The 21,656-nt window shown below is 39.2% G+C and overlaps 1 protein-coding gene across 2 annotated transcripts in view; it reads right to left on the bottom strand.

Annotated features, from left to right (window-relative positions):
• TMEM131 (transmembrane protein 131) overlaps nt 1-21,656 on the bottom strand; it is a 211,733-nt gene that overhangs the window by 120,260 nt on the left and 69,817 nt on the right. For both annotated transcript variants that reach the window (XM_063077862.1, XM_063077861.1), the window contains exon 3: nt 13,776-13,816. In XM_063077862.1, coding sequence (XP_062933932.1) covers nt 13,776-13,816 — 41 coding nt within the window. The remainder of the gene's footprint in view (nt 1-13,775; nt 13,817-21,656) is intronic.

The following is a 21,656-nucleotide window of genomic DNA, read 5'->3' as shown; positions in this document are numbered from 1 at the left end:
CTTGATACTAGAACTTCTCAATAAAACATCTTTCTGAATAGCAAACCTCAGACATCATTATGACCTAACACTGGTGGAAAATATAAATGACCTTCAGTGGGGTGGTTGTGGTGGTGGTGGTGGTGGTGATTTTACATACCTAAAGTTATCTGTTTATATACTGAATAAGTCAGAAATTCAGTCAGCCCCTAAAGTTTCAAAATAGGAGATTCTGATATTTTTTTTTAATTTTAAGAAATTATGTTAGAGCAAAACCCATACTGTGAGACTACTTTATTTCCATCACCACCACAATGCACAAGAACACAAGCTTCCAATGATATAGTAATTCCATTCAGGAGGTATAGGAAATAGATTAGAAACAGACAAGTACAAGCACGATATGTAGAAATTTTGGTTTTAATTCAATTGTATGAAAATTAAATCATCTGAGTAGTGGGATAATTGAGCTGACAGTAATGAAGTCCAAACAAACATGTTTTTAGCTCTACCAACTTACAGTGTTCCTCTGTGCTGCTTGATGATCTCTCTACACAATGTTGAACAGAAAAGAAGACAAACACAAAAAAGAAAAAAAAGAAAAAAAAAGAAAAAAACCCAACTGTAAGATTTGACTTTACTAAAGCACAAAACTAAAGACATTGGGATAAGGAGGGGCACACTTCCTTGCAACACAGCTGCCACATGTACTAAGAGGGATAGAATCTATTCCCTCTTGTTTTCTGCCCTTCTTAGACATGATAAAACAATGACACTCTGTGGCTCCTTTAAAACAAGAGATACCATTCAGCTCATCAGTTTTAATAGTCTCAAACACAAACTTACATACAGTCTTAATCAAATCAAGGAAAAATAAAGTATAATGCATAATTGTGGAATCATTAAATCATATAAATGTAAACATGGACTATGTTAGATGCTAGAGCTACAAAGGAGATTAAAATACAGTTTTTTTCTCTTACAGAACTGAGAGTCTATTCTGCAAGTTGCAATTGAAAATGCCTTTAGTGGTCAGGCAGGGCAAAAAAGTGCACAGCCCATTGATTCAACACTAATGTACTGAATGTGTACTATGTGCCAGGTACTGTTTAGTGGCTGGGACTACAGTGGGAAATAAAGCCAAATGCCTGCTCTCATGGCACTAACATCCCAGTGGGGGAGATGAAAGTATAGTATACAAAAGTGATACAGTCTGATATAAAGACAAATCAAACACAGTGGAGGCTGTAGTTAGAAAAGAGAAAGCCTTTCTGAGAAAGGATATTGGAGCCCAGCCCTGAATGATGGAGATCCAGGGGGAAGAAAGTAGAAATGTACTTGGCAAGTTGGGGAACAAGGAGGTTGAAGTAACCAGATTGCAGGGAAAGAGGGGTAGGAGGTAGGAGCTGAGTTCAGAGGTACAAGGGCCAGATCTTCTTATAGGAGTGTGGACAAAAGGATGCTACAGTGTTTTGAGCAAGGAAGTAACATGATCTGACATATTTGAAAAGGTTAATTCTGGCTACAGTGTGAACAACAGATTGGGGGAGCCCAAGAGTGGAAGCAGGGGAGTTCTGTAGTGGTCCAGGCAAGAGGTGAGGGTGGCTGTGGTCTAGGAAGGCTGCAAGAGGGGGTGGTGAGAAGTGGCTGTTTTCTAAATATATCTGGAAGCTAGAGAAATCAGGGTATGTTGATGAACTGATTTTGGACTATGAGATAAAAAAGAGAGGAATCAAGGATGACTTATTTTAAGATTTTGACTGGATACATGGGTTGGAACTGGGGAGGGATAGATGGGAAGATGTTCAAGAGTGTCGTTTTAGACATTTAAATCTGAGATATCTAGATGAGATGTCAAGTAGGTAGCTGAATACACATGGCTATTACTTATATAAAAAAAGTTACTGATTTTCATGTACTCATCTTATATTCAGTCTCACCTTGTTGAGTTTAATTATAATAATTTGTTTGGATTCTCTTCAGATTTTCTACTGTCACCATATGTGCTGCCAAAATGAGTACCGTTTTGGATGATCACTGTGACAAATCATCTGCAACTAACAACAATTCTATTTCTTCCTTTCAAATCCTCAGATCTTGTTTTTCTTTTTTATGCTTTGTACCGGCTAAGACCTCCTATAAAATGCTCCACAGAATTGGTGCCCAGAAAGTGTTACTGTGATATTTACAGAACATTCATAGAATATGAGATAGAGGAAACAATATATAAAAGATGATTCCCTCATAAATAAATGCATATTTTCAAACAACAGCAGTTCTATATCTAAGGAACAGTTTAATATTTGAGTGGGTACAAATTGACAGAGGTATAAGCTTGTTTTAACAAAACCAAAAATGCAGTAATGTAGCTATCATATATCCACAGCTAATTAAAATGGTTGCTATCATGTTTATTCAGAAAGAACATAACACTGTTTAGTGATTTATTAACAGAAAGCAAATGTTTGCAAATATGTAATGTTGAAAAATGAACTGGGGAAAAAGCAATGTGAAAAATGGTACCCTTTGCCAATTTCAAAGCAATGGAATCTAAGACATAATTGTATAATGCATGATTTTGTGCTTTCTGCAGTGATTGTATTTGCTCTGAAATCTCAATACAGTTTTTTAAAAAAATAAATTTTCACTGAAATATTAAATATTTATTTGGGAATAAGGAGATGAATAAAGACTATTTTTTTACTTCAAGCTAGGGAACTGGCGAGATACAATTTATCTTGTGGGAAATAGTCTATACTGTTTAGTGAACTGTCACATCAAAGTTAAGCAGGCAACTCCCAAATTTTGGGGCTCTGGGAGTTTGTTTAAGCTAGGAAATTTAAAATATTTTCCTAGGGTCAACTACTTCTCTAAACAAAAGGTACTCTTTGGGCCAGTGTTTCTTAAAGAACGGTTTGTGGTCTACCTGTATCATAACACCTAAAATGCTTGTGGATATGCAGATTACAGGTTCCACTTCCAGAATCTGACTCCGTACATCCAGTATGGAGCCCAGGAACCTGCATTGTGTGTGTGTGTGTGTGTGTGTGTGTGTGTGTCCGGTAAGGGGATCGTAACCCTTGGCTTGTTGTCACCCACACCACGCTCAGCCAGTGAGTGCACCGGCCATCCCTATACAGGATCCAAACCTGCGGCCGCGGCACTCCCAGCACCACACTCTCCCGAGTGAGCCACGGGTTCGGCCCAGGAACCTGCATTTTTAAGTACACTTTCACATATGGGAACCATTATTTTGCATCTTGATACACAAACATTACAACCACAAATGGGGGTGGGCGGGGTCAAGTACCTAACAAGTAAAACTTTCAAAGTAGTTTAAAATGGTTCCAAATATGATCTTTATTAAAGACATAGCTAAATAAACAGTGACTAAAGAGAAATGAATGACTTCTTCTACATAATATATATATTCTCCTATGAACACATTTTAGTTTTAATTTATATTTCCCTAATGGCTAATACTGTTGAACATCTTTTCATTTACTTACTGTTCAATTAGATATCTTCTTTTGCAAATGTTTAGTTTTTTAACTCGGATGTTTGTCTTATTGAGTTGTAAGAGTTCTTTGTATATTCTAGATACACATCCTCTGTCAGATATATATATATATATATATATATATATATATATACTGCAAATATTTTCTCCCTGTCCCTAGCTTGCCTTTTCCTATTATTAATGATGTCTTTTGAAGAACAGAAGTTTTTAATTTTGATGGAGTTTTGGGTATCTTAAGAAAAGTTTGCCCAGGTTGAAAATATATTTGCCAAAACATTTCTATTTTATTCAAAAAGTTTTACACCTTTAACTTTTACATATAGGCCCATTTATTGTCCATTTTAAGTTAGTTTTGGTGTATGGTATGAGTTAAGGGTTAAAGTTCATTTTTTGTTTCTGTGTATATCGCCAGTAGGCCTAGCACCATCTGTGGAAAAGACTATCCTTGTATCATTGAACTACCTTGGCACATTTGGTCAAAAAGTTTTAAACTAGGTTTTCAAAACAGGTAGCTTAAGTTCTCCAGTCTGGTTCTTCTTCTCAAAACTTGTTTGAACTATTCTAGGTGGTTAACATTTCCATATAAATTTGAAAATTAGCTTGTCAATTTCTACAAAATTATCTGTTCGGATTTTAATTGAAATTATGCTTCATCTAAAATCCATCTGGGGAGAATTAACATCTTAATTTCCCAATCTATGAACATAGAATATTGTCTCAATATATCTAGGATTTCTTTAATTACTCTAAGTAATATATTATAGTTTTCAGTGTAAAGGGTTCAAAATTTTTTTGTTAAATTTGTCCCAAAGTATGTAATTTTTGTTTGATGCTATTGTAATTGGCATTTTTCCACATAACCACAATAAAGATAGGGGTAGGAAGTGGAGTAAGAATGGAGAGAAAGGTGAGGAATGTCATAAACTATGTAAATTTGACAACAGACAATAAAGAAAAAAATGAACTCTACATGAACACTGTACTCTAATTAGTAGGTCTGTTTTTCATGGTGGTATGGATCAACAATTCTAAAACTAATTCATCCGTATTCCAGGATTGAGAAATCTGTACACATATTGTAGATAATTGGATTTTTGGCTTATTTCCCAGCTTATAAGAGAAACAGATACATGTTGTGCATCTCTAGTCTGAAAATCCAAAGTCTGAAATGCTCAATAGAGCATTCCCTTTGAGCATTATGCTGGTGTTCAGAAAGTTTTGGACAGTGAAGCATTTCAGATTTCAGATTTTTGGATTAGGGATGCTCAATCAGTATGAATTCTGCAAATATTCCAAAATCCTAAAATATCTGAAATCAGAAACACTTCTGGTCCCAAGCATTGTGTATAAGGGATACTCAACCTGTACTAGGAAACAAATATTAGAAGACCCTGGTTCTTCTTGCAGTTACGGAGTACACGAACACACACACACAGATACACATGTATATCCTTACCTGTAAGTTTCTTGGAGATATTTTCCTTTAGCAGATTACGGGCCAAATACACTAATATTTCCAGCACTTATAATAACATTGCTCCTAACATAAGACCTTTGGATTAGCTGTTCCTAAGGCTTTCACATGCTAAGTTTAAATAACATCTTGAAGAGGCCTTCCCTACATCCAATCTAAAGAAACAATGGAGCCCCCTCTCTATCCCAGATTTCTCTCTAGATGATATTTTGTTTATTTACTTGGTGGCTTTATTGTCCACTTGCCCCATTACGACACATGTTCCACCATGGCAGGAGTTTTGTCTATCTTGCCCACCTAGCACTGTGTTAGTTTTAAAATATGTCCACATATTCTCTCACACACCTCTGTTCAAGAGATGAAGCTTAATTCCCCTCTCTTTGGGTATGACTGACTTCTTATGAATAGAATATAGTGGAAGTGATGGTGTATGACTTCCAGGACTCAACTGCAAAAGGTTTTCTGGCTTTCTCCTTATTCTTCCTCTTAGATCACCTGCTCTGGGGGCCACCAGCTGCTGTGATGAAACGCTCAAGCAGCTCTATTGAGAGTCCCACCTGGCAAAGAACTAAGGCCTCCTGCTGACAGCCAGCCAGGAACTGAGGCCTTTTGCCAATGGTCATGTGAGTGAGCCACCTCAGAAGAGAATCTTCCAGGCACAGGCTTTCAGATGACTGCAGTTTTGGATGATATCTTGACTGCAACCTCATGAGAGACCTGAACCATAATCACTTAGCCAAGGCACCCCTAAATTCCTCACTCACAGAAACAGAGATAATTAACGTTCACTGCTTTAAGCTGCTAGGCTTCTGGGGAATTTGTTACACAGCAATTGATAACAAATACAATCACTGAATGACCAATAGTTGGAAAAATGTCTGTGGTCTATAAGGATTCCAGTAAATATTTGTTGAATGATTAAATGAACAAATTAGCAAACACCTACAACGTATATTCACATAACATTTTAAAGTTTGCAAACTATTGCTATCTGAATGAGTTTTCTCAATTGATCCTCAAAACAACCTTATATAATATATATAACTTTATATCATATATGATATATCAGGCAGAGAAATATCTTCCCCAGCTTGCAAATAAAACTTATTCTCAGAGCAGTTAGTAAAAATCATGCTCAGGGCCTTTTTCTCAAGGCTACACAGCCGGTAAACAGAGATTTTACCGGCTGTGTAGCCTTGATTCCTAATCTCCCACCACAAGGTTCCATAACCCTAGAAGACATCCATAAATGGTGGTCTCATGTCACAAAATATTAAATCATTATTGGTACCCATTGTAATATTTTGGTGTTCAACTCAAATACAGATGGATTACTATATGCACAGCCTCCACCATTATACCACAGAGATAGCACCTTTTAAAGTATTTTCATTAACTGCATTAAAACAAAAATTGAAAGGGTGAGCCAGAAAACAGGAGAGAAGTACAAAAACGGGTATCTGAGAGAAGAGAAGACCAAGAATGGGGTTCTGGTGGAAAAGAAAGAATCAGTGATGGAGTCCAAGAGGTAGCAGCCACTGAAGTAGGAGGAAGTCCAAACAAAGCCAATTGAAGAGAGTGTTTTCAGGAAGAAGGAATGATCGAATGTGTAAAGTGTTGCAGATAGGTGAAGTCAGAATAGAACTGAGAATGGACCATTGGACTCAACAATGTGGAACTCATTGGTTACTTTTTTTTTTTTTTTGTCTTTTTCGTGACCGGTACTCAGCCAGTGAGTGCACCGGCCATTCCCATATAGGATCCGAACCCGCGGCGGGAGCGTTGCTGTGCTCCCAGCACCGCACTCTCCCAAGTGCGCCACAGGCTCAGCCCTCATTGGTTACTTTTGACAAGAACAGTTTTGGTAAGTGGTTGGGGCAAAAGCCTAATTGAAGTGAGTTCAACAGAAAATAGGAGGGAAATTGGAAACAGTGAGATATTCAAGTCTTTACAGGTGTTTTGTCATAATGGGAGTACATAAAGGGAGCAGGAGAGAGAAGTTGTATCAAGAGAGAACCACTGGAGTTCTGGTTAAGATGGCGGAATAGGTGGTCCCCAGCATCACTCTCTCCCACAAATCAACCAATTTACAACTATAAAAATATAACAACAGCCACGCTGGGGCCGCTGGAGCTCAGGGGAAGAGGAAAAGAGACCTACAGAGTTCATGAAAGTGGGAGAAACCACAATGAGAGAAAGAAAAAACTGCTCAGAGTATTTTGGGCTGTGGCCACTTTAATGCTGGAGCTGCTGAGCGCATGGAGCAGGAGGCCGCAGAAACCGAGTCTGTGCTCTTCAGATGGAGTTGCTTGGAGGCAGCAGGGGAGAAGAGGGCCTTCGTCGCCCTCAGGATAGCAAGACAACTAATAGGGTTCCTGTGGACCCACACAGGAGTGAGGAGCCAGAACAGCTGAAAAAAGGAAGCTGTTCAGAGGCTAGTGAGTCATTGCAAGGGACCAGCGCACAGCCCATCCCATGGGAAGTGTTTGGAGCAGGGGCGGTGGGGGAGATGGGCTCACCGGGAGAACACTGGGACACAGCAAGGACAGCCGATCAGCCCCACAATCAGCACAGGACCACTCAGAGGAGACTGGTCAGGAATGCAGAATTGCATGGGCTGCAGTGTGATGAACAATCTCAGGCCCAGGTCAGAGTTTCTACACAACTCAGGTGCACCAGGTCTCTGGAGAGCTGGAAGTACCTATAAGGTCAACCATTAAACCCTGAGCTGCACAAAAAGCCTTTCCTAGGGAAACAGCAGCAAAGCAGCAATTTAGCTCAACCACACCACTCAAGTACTGGTTCCCACAGGAAGTTCCCCTGTTTTAGAAGTAAGCAAAGGACAACAAATTAGTTCCAGCCCAGGCACACCACCAGAGCTTTGGAGCCGCCAGGGGACCTGAGGCTTGAAGCTGGGGACCAGACCCCACTCCCACATCCAGGCACACTGCCAGTGTCTTGGGGCCCACCCAGGGGGCCCAGGGTATGGAGCCAGACACTGGGCCCCAGCCCACAACCACAGACACTGCCAGTGCCTGTGGTCCCCACCTGGGGAGTCAGGGCATGAAGCCAGGGACTGTACCCTCCTGCCCACACCCAGGCATACTGCCAGTGCCTCAGGGCCCTGCCTGGGGCATGAAGCCAGGGACCAGAACCCCCACCCACAACAGGCACACTGAAGTGCCTCAAGGCACTACCCAGGGGCCCAGGGCATGGATCCGGGGACCGGAACCCCCCCACAACCAGCACCTTGGGGGCCCTCCCAGGGGTCTGGGGCACCAAACTGGGGACTGGGTCTCCCCACCCACAACAAGGCACACCGCCAGCACCAAGGAGCATGCCAAAAGCATCACATCCATGTGTGTGGCACACCACAGCCACCACAGTAACCATGGCTACTGTGAAAGTGGCTAGACGTCACCACCACCACGCAGATAGTCCACCAGCCACTGAAGTGCATTGACACAAGGAAAGTCACCAAAAGAGACTAAAGAAAAGAAGAGGATGTCTCTGTACAAAAAGCCCATTCCAGGGTGACAGAAGCAGCTGCTCTATGATAATATTGGGGCCCTGACAAGTCTCAGCATTGGACAGATCATCTAGGTAACAAATCAACAGAGTAAACATTACTCTTCCAGAGGGAGAGAAGAAATCTAGGGTTATCAGTGGTGGGAAGGAGGAGGGAGAGGGGGATAGGGAGAGACTGGACAAGGGGCATAAAGAATAAGTACAATTTGTAACAATATACATACTAGTAATATTGATTTGATCAACATATGTCAACATTGAATCCCAAAAGTATGTATAATCAATTACGATTCAATAAAAAAACAACAAAAAAAAGGGTATCCTACAAAATTATACTTTTTACAGTTTTTACCCCCCACAATCCTGGGTTTGTGAAAGTAGCAGCTCTTTCCTTTGCAGAAATGTCCTATAAGCTCTTGGAGCCAAGCCTGCTCCCAAACTGAAGCAGAGGACAAAGTGGGGTAGGGGTGGAGAATCGAATGGTAGCCTGAAGCTATCATCCCTACCATCCAATCATCCACTATCTAGAGAATCATTTAGTTAACCAAGCTTTTCATGACATAAATTTTCCTGGGCAGGTTAAGTTTCACTTCTGGAATGAGAGTTTTGACTTGGAGCTCATATATAGGCAATATGAGATAGGATGTGGCTGCATTTACTGGCTTGCTAGAAAAGCCAGATGACAGCACGCACAGTGTACAGTCAGGGAATACAAGAAAGTCAGAGATCAATGCAGAAATAACTATAGAAGGTCAAAAGACAAAAAGCATCCATTTTGGCAATATCCAGTGCTCAGTGGACACTGGAGGTGCCCCAAAGGAAAGACTGGTAGAAGCACTTAGTCTAAAGGTGAAGAGACCAAGTTCTGGAGTCAGAAGCCAACTTTCATCTCGGCTGTGACTTGCGGACTGTTTTGATAATAAAAGAGTGAGACACCCCGTGGAGCACACACATGTGCCTTAGGTACCTTGGCCCTCTACGACTGAGGCTTACAGCATCTGATTATAATATCCTCTTCAAATGTGCTGCTTTCTTTTACAAAGCGGACTGCATTTTGTCACTTCATCAATACATATGCTTTATGACTTCGTCAGAATTGGTATCTTCCCTCTCCTGCAGGAGCCATGAAGAGTGAGAGAGTACCTATAACCCCAGTACAGAGCAGATACTTTAAGGAACTGAAAGGAGACTGTGCAGACCTCTCTCCAACATTCTTCCCTACCAAATGTCACAACTGTCCTTCCACACACCTCAACTAGATTCTTCAGATCACTTTCACAGCCTTTCCCCTCTAATTCCTACTAACTCTCTATATTCTTCTTTCAGGAATATTGGCTAAAAGAGAAAATGTAGTGAATACTGAAAGATTCCATATTTCATATGAGAACAAAGAGAACGCAACACCGGGCTGGCACTCAGAAGATCATGAATCCTAACTGAAACTTTGCCATCCAACCTTGGGCACATCTGCTGCTTCTCAGGGCCTTGGCTTCTGTATATGTCTCTTTATATCTTGGCTCTTCAGGATGATCTATTAGGATCTCTTATAATTAGAGAATCATTTCTGATTATATTATGGCCTTCGTCTTAGTCAAATGTTCAAACCCAAACTCAAACTCTGATACTTACACAGAAAGGTTTATTTTTGAACTGGAAAAAAAGATTATAATTTCTGTTGTTATACAACTAGACATATTTCATTTTATATTTTCATTTCACATTCTATTTTATATATGCATTTTCATTAAGGTTATTATTATTATTATTTTATTTTATTTTATTTTTTGACTGGTAAGGAGATCGCAACCCTCAGCATGGTGTGATCTGCACCACGCTCAGCCAGTGAGCGCACCGGCCATCCCTATATAGGATCCGAACCCGCGGCCTCCGCGCTACCAGCACCGCACTCTCCCGAGTGAGCCACAGGGCCAGCCCAGGTTATTATTATTTAAATGAGAGCTGTGGCAGTGTCTGATTGTGCAGCACTAAGCCACAAAATTCCAGCATTCTGATTATCACATTACAGGTAAGTATTAACACTGTATTTGCTTTTCCATGTCATAGCTTTTTTAAATGACTTATTAAGAGTAATCCATAAATACAGCTCTTTAGTTTAATTTTTAGTTGGTTGATATGAGGCTCAAAATCTAAATTTGGATTTGTCTGTTACTATGTATCCTCTCAAAATTCATATGTTGAAGACCTAACCCGCAATGTGATGGTATTTGGAGGTGGGGCCTTTGGGAGATAATTAGGTTTAGATGAGGTCATGAGGGTGGGACCTCATGATGGGGTTAGTGCACTTATAAGAAGAGACACAGAGAGCTTCCCCTCCTTCTTGCTGTGAGGAGGGTAACCATCTGTTAGCTGGAGAGAGAGCCCTCATCACGAATCAAGTCAGCCAGAACCATGACCTTGGACTTCCCAGCCTCCAAAACTGTGAGAAATAAATATCTGTTGTTTAAGCCACCCAGTCTATGATATTTCGTTACAGCAGCGCAAGCTAAGACATATGTTTTAGTGCCTAATCCAGTCCAATACCCATAGCACACTGCATGCCAATTTAAAGCAAATGTTTATCCAATTCACGGTCTTGGTTATTTAAAAAAAAAAAAAAGTGAAATGTGATGGTTTTAAGTATGTCTGCAAATCCTTTGACACTTCTGCCATCAATAGGTAGAGCTCCTCCCCTCTATATCCACCCCTGCCTTGAATCTGGCCAACCTCAGTGACTAGTTGACTACCACCATACGACAGAAGTAACATTAGATGACTGCCAAGAGTAGGTCATAAAAGGTGACACAGCTTCCACTGGTTCTCTTTGGGATATTCACTCCTGGAATCCAGCCATCATGCTCTGAGAAAGCCCAAACTAGTCCATGTGAAAAAAATCACATGGAGTGGCATACAGGCATTCTGGTGACAGCCCAGCTGAGGTCCCAGCTAACAAGCTAGCATCAACATGTGAGTGAGTAAACATGCCTCCAGCTCCCAGCCATCAAGTCAGTCCACCTCTCGAGTCTCTCCAGCTGAGGCCCCAGATCATCATGGAGCAGAGAGAAACTGTCTTTGCTGTGTCCAGCGTGAATTCCTGACATACAGCATTTGAGAGCATAATAAAATGATTGTTTTATACCACTAAGTTTTGGGGTAGTTTGTCAGACAGATAATAGATAAGTGGTACACCAGATGAGAATATAATTATGTATTGATATAAATACTTCATAATAATATAAAAATACTGAAAGCCCAGATTTTGATCATGGATGAATAACAACATCTTCATAAATGGAGACCAGCATAATTCCATGGCTAATTTCCTAACTGCTGGAATAAAGGACGAAGGAAGAAGCACAAGGTAACAGTTGTGCTTTCCTCTCCACTATTTTGGCTCTAGATGTGCCAGAGAGTTCTAGAGTTCTTAGATGGTCCAGCCAAGGAGGCATCAGGCTAGACTAGCAGTGGTCTGGAGAAAACCCACCCAGTGCAAAAATATTTGGAGTATATAACAGTAGGGAGAAGGGACAGACAGAGCAATAAGAAGAAGGGCCATGTTACTGCAGATATGAAAGAGTGAAAAGAGCAAAAATAGTGAATGTTGAAAGATTTTCATTATACTCTGATAGAATTTGGATATGCTGTACCCCCTAAATCTCATGTCAAAATCTAATCCCCAATGTGTCAGTATTGGGAACTGTTTAGGTCATAGGGGGGTGGATCTCTCATGAACAGATTAATGCCATCCTCGTGGGGAACGGGAGTATGTGAGTAAATTCTTGCTCTTTTAGTTCCCATGAGAGCTGGTTGTTAAAAGGAGTCTGGCACTGCCTCCCCCCTCTTGTTTCCTTTTGCCATGTGATCTTGCACCCGCTGGCTGCCGTCTTCCCCGCTGAGTACAAGCAGCCACGCCAGATACAGCTGTCCCAGAATCATGAACCAAATAAACCTCTGTTCTTTATAAATTACCCAGTTTCAGGTATTCTGTAATAAGAAACAGAAATGGACTAGTGCAGACTCATATTTACGAAGTAAGAAGTTTTAATTGTCCTACTCTTAATTTGAATACTTGACACTTTTCTCTCAAGACAAAATTCTTTGTTGATGCAGTCTGCATTTTGCTAGCCTGAGGTCATTCAATGATGGACTTTAAGCATCAAGGTCTGTAAGAGGAAACGCTTCCCGCTCCTGCTAAATCCAAATGGGAACTGCAGTTAAAACAGCAAGGACAGGGTATCTTTTGTTGCTACAGTCACTCTGGTAATTAAGTGTCCAATTTCATTATATAATTTATTTATTGATAATTTTTGAAGATAAATTTGCTTTGCTCTCATTTCAAAATACACTAACAGAATAAAATGTACTCCTAACAACACACACTACAAAATAACGAGGTTCTTAAATCTGTGAAATGGACTCATCTGAGAACTCCATCGATACCACTGCCAGCATTCCGATTGGTAATACAGAACACTCACTAGAACAGGTACTGGGGGCTTGACCAGCTGTTCATGTGGAACAGACACTGCAACTATACCATTATGTGGAACCTTCTAAGCTTAACTCCTTTGAATCTACGGTTCCTTAGTGGAACAATCAGTAAAGACAGGGGGTAAACATGAAACAGCTGATGGAGGGACTGGTTATCTAACTCAAAGAAAGCCCTCACTTCCCTTTAGGTGTTAGGAGCAGAAAGTTACTGGATATGGAAAGGGAATCAGGCCAATACCTTCCATTTATACTGTCTCTCTAAGAGACCAAAGACTTTGGGGGTGAGGAGACAGGGAAGGTGTCTTCAAGTTCACATGAATGTAAAACAATGCCCCTGTTATCACAGGGAAGCAAGGTTTAAAAAGGGTCTCTTTTCAGTCACAGGACTGGGTTTCACAGCTCTGAGTTCCTCCTCCAGGGACCTGCAGGCAAAACCCTGGTGACAGAGAGCAGCAATGGTCAGTCCGTAAAAGGCAGGGATAGCCAAAGCAGAAGTCAATAAGGAGTTACAAAGTTGATCCTCTTACGAAGCAAGAGGAGTGTTGGTTCTGAATACAAGCCCTTCATACATGACAGGGAAAGGCATGCCACACAACTGCATCACATGCAAATTCAGATTTAAACCTGGTTTTCCATACATAATATTTACAAATACACGATACAATGGGATTTATAATTTGCTATTCCCTCTTCATCAGAAAAAGTAGAGGGAAAGAGAAGAACTGCAGAAATCCCTCAGAAGGAACGAAAAGTATGTTAGCATCTTACTAAACATATAAGCCTTACCTTTTCTGTTGATATGAACTGAGTCCCAGTGTTGTTTCAGTCTGTAAAAGGAAGAAAATAATGATGAAAATACTGAAACCAAATCTTTATACTACAGACATAGGGAATATCCAAAATATTTTACTATAGTTTCAACTTTATCTCATGCTCACTTGGATTTTCAGTTTAAAACCTGATCGCCAAATCATATGCAATGACTCATCAAACTATGTAATTCAAATGAGAATAATTTGGATCAAATTTTGAACACATATGGAAGTGACACAAAGTAATGTGATTTTTATAAGTTTGCCAAACCAATACATCCTATGAGAATGGTCCCCTTTACAATCACTTTGTGAGGCCACATGTGCCTATCACTGTTCACCTCTTGCCAACTGTGTGTCAGGTGCTGGTGGATAATGGTTCCTGTTGTCCCAGAGCTGAGGGTATATGGGGTTGGGGAGGAGAAAGTCATTTAAAAACTAAATAAATATATATTTATATACTGAAAAAGGATTATGAAAACATTGGAAAGGTGCTGTGAAAGGGAATACAGGTGACATGCATAAGTATGTCATGAGGGCAGGCCTGTCTGAAGAGAGAACACGTACACTAAAACCTGAAGGATAAAAACAGAGCTGCGTGGAAGTGGGGTGGAAGGTGGTGGAGGAAAGCGGCATGTGCAAGGCCCTAGGGAAGGAAAGAGACAGAGAGCGGGCCTGTCTGACTGGAGGTCAGAGAACAGGGGAAGGAAGTAGAAAATGAGGCTGGCGGGCTAAGCAGGGCCAGATGGCGCCTGCACTGTGGTGTACTCTAAACGCAACACAAGGGGTCTGAAGGAGAGAGAGAGAGACGGACAGACACGGTCTGTCTAAAGTTTTAAAGATATTATTGTGGCTGAAGTACATATGGAGGATGGATTAGAGGAGGACAAGAGGGGAAGTAGGAAGTTGGGAGGCAACTGCTGGACTTCAGGTGATGAAGGAAATGAAGGTCTTAATGACTCATGAGAAAATACCAACACTCTAAGGAATGCCATCAGTGAACTTACCCAAAAGGTAGGTTGCCACCTTATAATCAGAAAAAGCAGCAGAGGAGATATTTTTTTCTATTAATATATATTATTTTGAAATGGTACTTTGGACAATATATATGGGGAAAATTTGGCAGATGTGAGAAAATGTCCTCATTTTTTGAGGGTGCATGCTAGGTAAAATACTTAATGCCACTGATGGTAAAAATGATTAAAATAGTAATTTTGATGTTACGTATATTTTACCACAATAAGAGAAAAAGCTATAGAAGTACTGGCATAAAGACAGACACACAGATCAATGGAACTGGAGAGAGTTCAGAAACAGACCTACACATACATATTCACTAGATTTTCAATAGAGGAATCACAGCAGTTCAGTAGAGAAGCACGTCTTTTCAACAAATGCTGCTGGAACAACCAGACAAACCTATGTCAGGGGGAAATGAGCCTTTGCCCTTATTTCATACTATGTACTCAGATTAATTTCTGATAACTTACAGTTCTGAGCATAAAAACTAAAATTATAAACCTTCAACAAGAAAACATAGAAGACTACCTTTACAACCTTGAAATAAAGATTTCATGAACAAAAAAACACTATGCTCACCAAAAGACTCCGTAATTAAAATGTAAAAGCAAACCACATACTGAGAGAAAATATTTGCAAATCAGATATCTAATGAGGGATTTGTATCCTGAATATATAGAGAAATGACACAGAATAATAAGAAAACAACCCAATATTTTTTAATGGACAATTAAACAAATACTAAGCACATGAAAAGATGCTCTGAATTAATTATTAAGGAAAAGTGAATTAAATCTACAAGATACTATATACCTACGTACAAATTTAAAAAAAAATTAAATTGAAACATAATTGATTGTACATATCTGTGGGGTACCATGTTGAATATCAATACCTGTGTGCAATATGTGATGCTCAAATCAGGATAATTAGTATATTCAACATTATACAATGTAATCACTTTCTGTGGCCCTTCACCAATTATAATGTCCAAAATTAAAAAGAGTGGTTATACCATGTGTTGGCAAAGATGGGGAACAACTGGAACTCTCATGTTCTGCTGGTGGGAATGTAAAATAGAAACACTTTAGAAAAAGCCTGGCAACTTTTTACAAAGTTAAAAATACACATACCATATGACCCAGTCACTCCTAAATATTTGCCCAAGAGAAACAAAAGTATATGTCCATACAAAGATTTGTACATGAATGTTCATGGCAGCTTTATTTGTAATAGCTCAATACTGTAACAACCCAAATTTCCATCAGTGTGTGAATAGACACATGGATTGTGGTACTCCGTATCCATATAACGTAATACTATTCAGCAATAAAAACTACTGATACATGCAACAACATGGATGAATCTCAAAATAGTTAAGCTAAGTGAAAGAAACCAGACCCTTTCAAAAAAGTACATTCTGTATGGTTCCATTTATATAAAGTGTTTTAAAATGTAAACTAACTGATAGTGACAGAAAGCAGACCAGCAGTTGCCTGGAGATGGAGAGTGAGGGTGGAGGGTTTACCAAGGGGCACGAGTAGACTTTTGGGGGCAATGGGTGTGTTCATTATCTCAATTGTAGTGATGGTTTCACAGGTGCATAAATATGTCAAGCTTTTCAAGTTGTACAATTTAAACATGTACAATTTAAACATGTACAGTTTATTGTATGCCATTTATATGCCAATAAAGGGCATGACCTAGTAATTCTAGAGCATAAGAAGCTGTGGTTCCCATATGAAGTCAACAGAAAGGGAACTCAGGAAGCGTTTCACCCATGTGCACTGTCTTGAGGGGAAAAAATATCATCATGAAGACAAAATCTGGCCTAAGAAATTACTCAATGAATCTCAAATGAGGAAGCTGTCTTGTGAAAGATAAACAGATACTCAGTGCAAAGGAACTATGGAAATCAGGTTAAAAAAGCAGAAAATAAATGTTTTTTGAAGCTACAAAACAGAAAAATAATCATTTAGCTATAATAAATAAAACTAAAAACCTCAGGACATGCCAATACTACACCCTAAGTGTTGAGGGAAAGGGAAAGATCACAATAGACACTATTTTGTTTCTGAAGCAATTTAAGAAATAAAGGCTTAAACATATCTAAAAAGTATATCTGAGAGAAAAACAGAACAATATGCATCAAGGGAAAAAAAAGACAAAACCAAGAAAGCATAAAATTAGATGAAAAAGATTAAACACATCTACAGTAAGACTAAATGAAATAAACTTGCCTATCTAAAAAAGACAAAAGGATTTTAAATTAAAACCCATATAAACACATTATACAAAATGATGCAGAAATGTCAAAAGTCAAAGAATGAGCAAAAATAAGGTAAATGCCAAAAAAAAGGAGGATAAAAGCAAGCAGTTAAGGGCTATATCATTAATAACTTTACAATAAAAAGACCTGATATGTGAACATTTTTATAAAAGTGAAAAAAAGGAAAAAAATATAAAAGTGAAAAAAAGGAAAAAAAGAAAATAGGGAAAAAATATTGTGACTGAAATGTAAGCAAGCAAGGGGCAAGAACAGACAGTTCACTAAAGAAAAACTAAATGGTCAAAAATCATACAAAGAAGACGATCAGCCTCAGCAGACAATAAAGCAATCCCTAGAAGACATGAAACTCCATATTTCACCATCTGACTGGCAGGGACCTCTCAACTTTATGAATTCACAACCAGATATAGGATCTATCAAGAGTACTCAGAGCCCTAGAAAATTCTGCTCATGCCATATATTTGCGGACCTTCTGTCAAATATAAGACATACCCACAATGTTTCAAAGGAAACTTCACTGAATCACAGAAACTGAAAGTGTGTACTTTTCAGTTGCTGTAAATGATCTCATCCCTGTATCTAGAATAGAGAATCAGAGACTCCTTCCCACTCCCAATTGAGACTCCACGCTCTGATGCACTTAAGGACTCCAGCCTTGGCCTCACTCATCACTAGGTGGCAGATTCCAGACCAATCTGAGCACAGCCTCCCTCAGAAAGCACACCCAAATAAGGATATATAGGAGGAAAATGGACTATTCTTCCAATCAAATAGACCAGCCTCTGCAAAAGTATATATGTGATTTGCTCTCAAATATTATTAAATTCTCTCACAAAAATAACACGATAGATAATTTTATCTGTATAACTCAGTGATTCTCGATTGAGGGCAATTTTGTCCCCACAGGGGGCATGTGGTAATGTCCAGAGGCACTCTTGATTGTCAAAAATCAGGGGGCTACTAGCATCAAGTGAGTAGAGGTCAGGGATCCTAATAAACACCCTATAATGCACAGGACAATCTTCCTTCCACACACCACCCCCAACAACAACAAATTATCTAGTCCAAAATGTAAATACTGCCAAGACTGAAAACCATACTATAACCAGAATTTTATAAAGAGATATCAATATAACATCTCCTTGCCTTATAATTCAAAGTGAATGATTGTTATAACAACTGTGTCTATCTCCAGTGGCCTTTGAAGTCCTTAACACACTGGAGATACTCATGTACAGGATACATTTTACAGATAAGGAGACTAAGCCTGGGAATGGTTCAAATTAGTGGTCCAGGATCTAATGGTAAGAGTCAGAATTCAAATCCTGTGGTCTGGTCTATTACTGCATACGTATTATGACATTCCTTGATAAGACTGTATGCCTAATACTGACTTCTTTTAGGTTATATGAGCTGAAGCTGGCCATATTATTGCTAACAACTTTTAATGTGGCCACCCTTTCATACTATATTATTATTAAAACAGATTTAATTTTCTTTAAAAAATTTAACTAAATGAAATTTAGCACAGAATTAGGAATGTGTCAGCTGTGTACATGGCAACTAGGTGCGTAGAAATACGACAGAGTCTGCACCAAGCTAAAATTTAAGCTTCTCGGTGGTACAGGCTGGGCACGTGCACAGATCATGTGCGTGCCACCTGCTGTGCAGCCTTCCCCAGGGTACGCTGGAGAACAGGAGCCACGTTTCCTCGCAGATGATCACACTGTGCTTCTTTGCACCCTCATGTACAGAGTTACTCATGCTTCTTCCAGGATTGGGGGAGAGAGTAGAGGGCGAGGTCTGCTTTTGATTATAAAAACCTCAACATGTGACCTTGGCTCTGATCATCCCAACCTCCCCAACAAGGTTCTTTTCAAATAATCTCACATTAAAAATGGATAAGATATTTGTGAGGCAATTTTAAGAATTAACTCACAAAAGTGGTCCTTCCTGACTTTTCGATTGTTTTGCTTCCTGTGCTTGCCCAGGTGTGTGTATTTTTAATGTAGATTTTTACTGAGACAGTTGTAGACCCATATGCAGTTGTGAGAATTAATACAGAGAGGTACATTTTACTCAGTTTCTCCCAGTGTAACACAAACTATGGCATAATAATACAACCAGGATACTGACACTGATACAACCTACCTACGTTGTTCAGATTTCTCGTTTTACTTGTACTCATTCATACGTTTGTACATATACTTAGTTCTACACAGTTTTCTCACACGTGTAGGGTTATGTATTGACCACCACAGTCAAGACACAGAACAGTTCCAGCACCATGATGATCCGGTGTACTGCTGCCCTTTCGTAACCATACCGACCTTCCTCCTTCCCCTCTCCCAAGCTCTGGTAACCACTACTCTGTTATAAATGTCTAAAACTTTGCCATTTCAAAACTACAAGATAAATGGAATCATACATACCTAAACTTTCGGGATTGGCTTTTTTCACTCATCCTAATTCTCTGGATATTCATCCAGGTTGTTGTGTGTGTACGAACAGTTCACTTCTTTTTACTACTGAGCAGTACCCTTGGTATGGATACACAAGTTTGTTTAACGATTCACCTACTGGAATACATCTGGGCTGTTTCCAGTTTGGGGCTATTACAAATAGAGCTGCTAAGCACATTTATATACAGGTTTTAGTGAATTTGCAAACACAAATTTTCATTTCTCTGGGAGAATGGCCAAGAGTGCAATTGCTGGGACATATGGTTAACTGCATGTTTAATTTTACAAGAAACTGCCAAACTGGTTTTCCAGAGTAGCTGTATCACTTACATACCCACTAGCAATGTATGAGTTATCCAGTTTCTCTACATCCTTGGCAGCATTTGCTGTTGCCACTATTTTGTGTGTATGTGTGGTGTGGGGGATGGAGCAGGAGGACTAATTTGCATTTTCCTGATGGCTAGTGATATTGAACAGCTGTTCATGTCCTTTTTACCATTTGTATACCTCTTTCAGTGAAATGTATGTTCATGTCTTTTGCCTGTTTCCTAACTGAATTATTTGCTTTTTTTTAATTATTGAGTTTTGAGAGTTCTTCATATATTCCGGAAACTTCATCAGATATGTGGCTTGCAAATATTTTATCCTAGTCTATGTTTTGTCTTTGTATCTTCTTCACATGGTCTTTTGTAGAACAAGGTTTTAATTCATCAGTCTTTCCTTTATTGATAGTATTTCTAGTGTCAAGTTTTTGGTGTTAAGAACTCTTTGCCTAGCCCTATATCCTGAAGCTTTTCTCCTGTTTTTGCCTAAAGGTTTTATTATATTTTTACATTTTATATTTGAGCCATGATCCATTTTGAGTTAATTTTTGTAAAAGGTATGAGGTTTGTCTATTTTTCATACTATTTTAATATTTTTTCGTGTTCTTTGTTCCTAGCTTTTAAGCCTTAGCTATTTAATCTTATTTTTATAATAGAGTGCAGAAAATAGTATGAAGGGTGCAGAGTGTCAAAATAAATGTGGTGTGGGGAGCAGACAGCTCTGAGAAGACTCAATTTGAAGTGTAAAGAAAAAAATCTATGTTCAAATGACAGCTCTACCCTATCCAGCCAAATGACCTTGGGAAAAATGATGTAGGAAGCAGCTTTCTATCACCTGCAAAGAGCTGCACAGATGCAAATCCCTGATAGGGTCCTCTGGCATCCCACATGTTTCTTCACTCCAGCCATAGAGAATTAACATGATGGGAAATGGCTGCTTTGGTTATCAAATTAGTTGTTATATTGCAAAACTGACTACATAGAATAAGAAAACAAAGCTATGTTTGCAGAGAGAAAAAATCACTGAAAGGAAATAAATCCAAGTATTGTATTACATTTGGGTAGTGAGATGCAAGGGTAATCCTCCCTGTCCATACTCTAGCACAGTGGTTAGGAACTTAAGCTTTAGAGTCAAATGCTTGGTTTTGAATTCTAGCTTTATCGCTTACTTACTTGTCATATTTAGTTAAGCTACTTAAACTCTCTGTACTTTAATATGCTCAAATGTAAAATGATCATAAAATTGACACCAATCTCATATATTTAAGAATTTAAAAGAGTGCCTGGCACCTCGCAATACCCAATAAATATCACTTATAATTATTATTTTTCCATATTCTACAAGCATTTATTTCTTTTATAATAGAAATACTTTATTTTCATTTAAAACAAAAAATGAGTGGCCTCTATACAAGTCAAAATCCCAGCTCCTTCTCATTTCCCCTTTCTCTTAAGAGGACAGTAAGCCCACTCCCAAGACAATCTAGAAGTTGGCAATCTACAGCTCATAAACCAAATCCAGTCTGCACCAGTTTTTGCAAATAAAATTTTATGCCCATTCTTCACATATTGCCTATGGCTGCTTTCATACTATAGCAACAAAAGTTGATTAGTTATGACAGAAACTGTCCGGCACACAAACCCTAAAAACCATTAATATCGGGCCCTTTACAGAAAAAGTTTGCCAACTCTGGCTTAGAAGATCAACAGAAGTAATGTCACTGTACCTTATACCCAGAACTATTAAATCCCTACATAAG

Source organism: Cynocephalus volans, chromosome 14 (genome assembly GCF_027409185.1).
Source record: "Cynocephalus volans isolate mCynVol1 chromosome 14, mCynVol1.pri, whole genome shotgun sequence".
NCBI lineage: Eukaryota > Metazoa > Chordata > Mammalia > Dermoptera > Cynocephalidae > Cynocephalus > Cynocephalus volans.
This window is presented reverse-complemented; position numbering and strand designations above follow the sequence as displayed.